The following is a 6,428-nucleotide window of genomic DNA, read 5'->3' as shown; positions in this document are numbered from 1 at the left end:
ATGGGAAATGCTTCTCTGGAACACACTTTTTTTCTCTCCTTGTATGGTGGCCTTTCCATATCCGCTTTAACTAAATTACTTCTTTAACCCATCATAGACCAACCTTGCACTCTACCCCACCATTTTTCCATCTCCCCATTTTATCATCTCGCTAACCGACATACATAAATGGTTTCTACTTCATTTCTAGTTTATTTATTTTCATCACCAAAAATGAAGCTGACGTTTAGCCATACATACATACCAATGCTCAAATCTGACCATGCTGTTCACATGCCCCAAAACCTACAAAAGAAGAGTTATTTATTTATTTATTTATCTATTAAATTATCATTTTATTCTTGAAATTGTGAAACATCTGAACTGTGTTCCAGAATTAATTTAATATTAAATTATACAATAAAATATAATTATCATATTTTTTCACATTTAATTTATCATTTCATAAATTAAATTGTCATATATTTACGTTAAAATAATCATTTACCTATAATAGGAATTATTAGGTACACAAGGCTTTCATAACTATGAAAAATAAAGACAATGTCCATTGAGAATTCCTTCTTACATTATAACTTGTTATGTCTTCGAACTCTATTATTTTACAATAATTAATTTTTTTTTGTCACCAACGAGCACGTAAATGAACTGATAAAGGACTATTATAACTTAACAAGTGTTTCAAGTTCTAATTCTATAAAACAAGCAGTTTTTTTAGTGCTAAAATAGTTAATATAAAAAAGACAAGTTATATTTTTTATATTTTGATTAATGCGCGTGATGTGGATATATCTTCCAGATAAAAAAAAAAGAAGTCATTTCATTATATTTCATCCTTAGTAAAACTAAGAAAAATCCTACATGTTTCAAACAAAATTATTTCTATGTAAATGTTTTTAAGTTGCAATAAGCAAATCATTAGTCCAGGTTGAGGACAACAAACTGTAAAGTTTAACTAACTAAATTTTGTTTCATAATATTAAATTAAAATTAATGCTTATAGTTAAAGTTTATTGCTCATAATTTTAGTACACCATATCTATATAATAACGGACATTATGGATGTTGGACAAAATCATCTTAAAAAATATTTTGTAGGTTGTTCATAATACAAATAAACTAGAGATATAGATGCAACCAAGGGTGGAGATCGAAATGACGATGGTCAAGATCAACTCCAGACTTGTAATAATAGGCTTAATGCTCAAGAGTTATTAAATTGGTTGATTAGGCTTGTGTAACCATCAAGGCATATATCGGACCAGGTTTTGATTTTCCAATACACTAACCTATCTAGAAAATCCTCATTAGATGCAATTCTAACGGACTGTAGTAATGTTTTCCTCAAACAAAAAAAAAAAAGGACTGTAATAATGTTAGAAAAAATTATGTATTCAAATTTAATCAGCAAATGTAACAAAAGCGATTAGAAACGGTAACTACCAATGGATAAGGCGAGTACTAGCCTAGAAGAAGGACATCGATCAATAGTTAATTGAATAAGACGAGAGATCATAATTATGATGCCAAAACGAATTAAATCTAATGATTTGACCTATGTAGCCAACCCAAATGGGTTGAGTTGGATTTAGATTTTCAATAAATCAATCAATCATTTCTTTTTAACTATATTTAACATTTACACTTATTTATGATGATCTATTAAGTATTTTTTTTATTTACTACTTTTACAACATTTTTCTCTTTTTTTAATTATATTTGATTATCAAATTTAAAAAAAGAAGAAGTTAAAAGACAAATAAAATAATTACATGTTTTTTATTTTATTTCTTACAAGAGTTGATGGGTCAACCTAACTCAATTTGCAATTTTTCATGGATTAGGTTGGATTGTAATTTTTATCCTGATTACATATAATATTTGTCTTCCTATTTTGTTAAATTTATAATTTTAATTCTTCTATTTTAAAATAAAGAGATTTAGTATTTTATTTTGAAAATTTTCAATTTTAGTTAAATTATTAATTCTTATTTTTTTCCTTCCTGCACCCCATAGTTTTTAATATCCTCAAAGTTATCCTTCTTTTATTATAACTTCCTTCTTTCTCCTAAACATGTTTCCTGCACATTCGACAGTACACCCCGTTATATCTCACCCTTCATTCCCTTCTTTTGTCTCCGTCCTTCTTCGACTTTATACCCCATTTGCTAATCCGTAATATAATTTTTTTTCTTCTCTTATGAATATTCTTATCCGGAACTATGGTAGCCCAATAATATAGATTATTTTTCCATTTTCACTCATTGGTTGAAAAGCCCGGCCCACATACCACGACTTTACTTCAAAACTCAAAATCAACCGGACCAGTAAAGAGATTATTGTGCCCCAAATTTAGATTGGCAAAAGTAATGAAGCTAAGAAGAGATATAAAAACTATATAAAAAAAAAAAAATAGACAACTAGGCCACTTTTATTGGGAAAGTTACAAAAGAATCCTCTTTTGCCTCTGTCTCTTTTAGTCAATACCAAAAAATATATAGTTTTAGTACATACATGAATTTAGTACCTACCATATATCTGAATTTCTCAAGTCAATACAATAGAAATAAAAAAAAAATATTTGACTAAATGAATAAGAATTACTAATGCAGATGCAAATTGAGTATATTGCCATCCTTGTTCAAGCCCATTCCTTCCTAATATCAAAAGTATAGTTGATCTCCAAGTAGCATTTGTTGTCATCATCAAGAAACTGCAAAAAGCAAAATATGATGGTATATGGTTGTATCATACAACAATAGAAGAAAATATAAATGTTATTCTCTTCTATAGTATGCAGTGAAAGCACCACTTCAAATTTATTACTATGATGATATGTGCCATATATAATACTATTAAGAACAACACAAGAAGTTGGTGGCCAACAAACCTCTACTCCACTACAGACCGTAATCCATGTACAAGGAAACTAACACCAGAATATATTAAATCCAGACAATATGTCACTTCTAATAAAGAAACATTGCAAAAAATAAGGAAAGAAAGAAAGAATTGTAATTGGGAAATTATGGAAGTGATAAACTGAAATGACAAAACCATGATAGCGTGACTATTTTATGCAACATTTAAGAGGAATATATCATCCTATTATGAAATTGTGTGTGTGAATGTGTATATTTGTACAATCAAGTTCAACGTATTTAGAATTAATATTACCTTTGATCTTGCAGAATATGATCCTCTTGCAAATAGCCCAGAGGGTGTGGTTTCTTCTGGCATCTCATGTGTGTAAGGCTCTGCCTGAGGGCTGAAAGTTCCAAGCATCTCTTTTGAGCTATCCACTGAAATTAGAATTGTTGTAAGAGTGTGTTTCAAGTTTTGCATGTTACAAGTTTAATTTGAAATAAATTAGGCAAAAAAAAAAAAACTTACCTTTGACCGCTGTCTTCCAAACAGTATTGGTGTATTTCAAGCCAGACACAATATTATTGCTCACATGGAAGGTGAATTTCAAGCGGTAATGACTACCTTCTTTAAGAGTAAACCATAAACCCTTTGGAGTCCCATTTTCAGGAATGGGAAGAACAATGTCATCTCTATCAGGAGAGATGATAGTCAAACAAGTAATAGTCACTTCAGGGTCCAGAATTTCTGGAAAGAAAGATTAACGTAATAATTGATGCAGCTTTAGAAAAAAAAAAAAAAAGAACATATAACAAACATAGTATCTCCAACATACACATAAAAGAAATCTTCCAATTATTATTGTTCACAAAAAGAAAATCCCAACTACTAGTTTGGAAGTTTTAATGGACTATATAGTGGATATTATGATTCCTCAAACTGTTCATTACACGAACAGAATTAAAATGCCAATTTGCATGGTTCCTCATGTTAATCTTGCTGTAGTTGCCTAGCTAAGTCAACACAGTTGTTATAATTATTAATATTATAATTATTAAGCAGTAACGACATAGCCTTATATTATTAATTTTAGTAATAAAATATAATGCAAATTTGAATATTACAATTTACAAGCTTTCATGCTTGCGCTATAGTCCTACCAACTTAAAAAGAATAAGTCAAATGTCCTTATGTGTTCTGAATACGGATGATCATAATTTGATAAAAAAAAATGCTTGTAAGGGAAAAACGAAGTAGAATATAAACCTGCAACATTGTTCACATCCACACTTCCAAGGAGTTGCTCCTTCCATCTCCTTAAACTCTCATCGTCCTACATTAATCCCATAATTAAACCAAAAGAAAGAAGAGAGTTAATCAATAAAGAATGAAGGATGAAACGTGACCATAAATTTCAGCAGAGACATGGATACAAACCTTATCTTTCTCAAGGTGCTCTTTCAGAGTGCACTGAGGACCCAATTGTAATTTGGATCCAACTTCATCCTCCTCATGATCATCTTCAGTTGCATGGATAGAGGACTCATCACTCACGTGCCTTCTCAAGGGCTCGCCATCACTTTTATAATGTTCTTCATTTGCATGATCCGTTGCCCCACTTTTCTCTCCAGTTTCTTTGTTTTCATCGAACCCCATCTTCTCGATTGGAACTTGAAACAGCTCCAACAGGAAAGGTGGTTAACTCATCAACCGTCACAGGGAACAACAATAAAATATATGACCCAAAAAACCCAACAAACAAACAAATGGGATATAATTAAGCAACGAAGACTACGTAAGGAAACAATGCAATAATAATGTTTTGAAGGGATTAGTGAAACTGAAAAAGGCAATAATAGTTTGTGTCTCACAAAACCCAACAACGACCAATAACCGGAAGCAAAAAAAGGCAAGGGATGGTAAAGGAAAAATGGCTTGTTTGTCTTGTTGATCAATATTTTAGGAAGAGAGATAAATTTATGGGTAATTTTCGGAAATGGTCATGTGGTGATCCGAAATCTTTGTAAATGTTACTGACATAGTAATATATATTGAGTTATTGACTCATCTGATAAGGAGACCAAAAATTTTGGTGCATTTTCATTTCAATTTTGTAAATTTTAGGATTAAAAAATTATCTTACTATTTACTGATAAATAAACATATCACTTTGGAAATATAACCTTTTTTTGACTAAGATGATATACATGCAGTCAATGAAATACAGTCAAAAAAAAAAGTACTCTTAAAATATTTTTGATTTTTTTTATCTAAATCACTTGCGTTGCTATTTTTTGTGAGAGAAAAAAAATCCTGTGTCTGTTAAAAAATTCTTCTCGCAACATACACAATGGTCTTGGTATCCATTTTAAATTTTAGAAAGATTTTTACTTACGCATTCATATGTTAAATGAGTTTCATTCACCTCCTTGTTATAGCATTAAAGATTAATTAAAGTTATACAGAGTGATATCATCAAAGGACTTGTATTCAAGTCATTCTCAAGCGATTATGTTATTTGCGCATCACAATAATTCCGGTTCGGCATAATTAGGATTTAGGATCAAATATAATTGCAGAGCTTTCACGCTCGATCAAAGTGTGTTATTTGGCTTTTCTTGATCACATTCACAGGTAAAGTGTTAGTTCATCAAGTGAGGCAAGACAGTGGCTGTTACTTATGTTATGAGCCAAACAACTAGTGTAATAGGGATATTTTGAGAGAGAAAAAAAGTGAAGAGTGTAAAGAGCAAAAAGAATGTGCGAATATCATGGGCATTTCCAAACAGGCCCAAAGGTTGTACAAGTTTTAATTTAATTTTTTATTTATCTCGGTCTATTTAATTTATGTAATATAAAAGTCCAAGACAAACAAAACTAACTAACCAGTAACTAGGCAGGGAAGGGAGATTCCCGAAAAACCTTCTCCAAATAAAGCCTTTTGTAGAGACGTTAGAGGCAATTCATAGAATTGAACTAAGTACACATGGAAGGGAACGATCAAGTTACGATTCATTAGGGGATTTGATGGCTCGAACTAGCTAGATATTTCATGGTTTTTAGTAAATTCCTGATTTTGTTTTATTAATTAACAATAGTAGCATATTAGTTTGGTATATTTTATTAAACATTGAACGACATTATGATAAAAATAAAACTTCAAATTTTATCAAAGGGTATCATATGAAACGAGACCTAAATTACTTGTATCACGGATTCTCATATACTCTGTCATAAAAAGTATGGATGATAATTTCATATTTTCATTAAAATTATTTACTTGTGGAGCATAAAAGCTTAATGTTACTTACGGGCCATATTTTGCTAATAAAATAAACATCATAATTTTTTGTTACTTTCGCATTGCAGAAATGCATAGTCATGAAGTCAGCAACATATTAAGAAGGATGGTATTGTTGTCTAGAGTTTTGACTAAGGCATTATTTGCACCTTTTCATACCTTGGAGTTGGACAAACACATTTAGCAATAACTTTTATTTTTTTAGGTGTCTGTTTCCAGATTTATAGCTACCAGAGTAACTGTTATGTGTGTGGTTGTTAGG

The 6,428-nt window shown here is 30.6% G+C and overlaps 1 protein-coding gene across 1 annotated transcript; it reads right to left on the bottom strand.

Annotated features, from left to right (window-relative positions):
* Positions 1-2,435: 2,435 nt before the first annotated feature.
* On the bottom strand, positions 2,436-4,706 carry LOC114372212 (rho GDP-dissociation inhibitor 1-like). The gene is made up of 5 exons (XM_028329670.1): positions 4,303-4,706; positions 4,132-4,198; positions 3,394-3,612; positions 3,178-3,302; positions 2,436-2,713 (listed from the first exon to the last, which is right to left on the bottom strand). The coding sequence occupies exons 1-5, from the start codon at positions 4,519-4,521 to the stop codon at positions 2,642-2,644; spliced, it is 702 nt and encodes a 233-aa protein (XP_028185471.1). The 5' UTR covers positions 4,522-4,706; the 3' UTR covers positions 2,436-2,641.
* Between the last annotated feature and the right edge of the window lie 1,722 nt (positions 4,707-6,428).

This window comes from Glycine soja, chromosome 2, assembly GCF_004193775.1.
Source record: "Glycine soja cultivar W05 chromosome 2, ASM419377v2, whole genome shotgun sequence".
Lineage (NCBI taxonomy): Eukaryota > Viridiplantae > Streptophyta > Magnoliopsida > Fabales > Fabaceae > Glycine > Glycine soja.
Note: the sequence above shows the minus strand (reverse complement) of the source record. Positions and strands in the feature narration are given on the sequence as shown.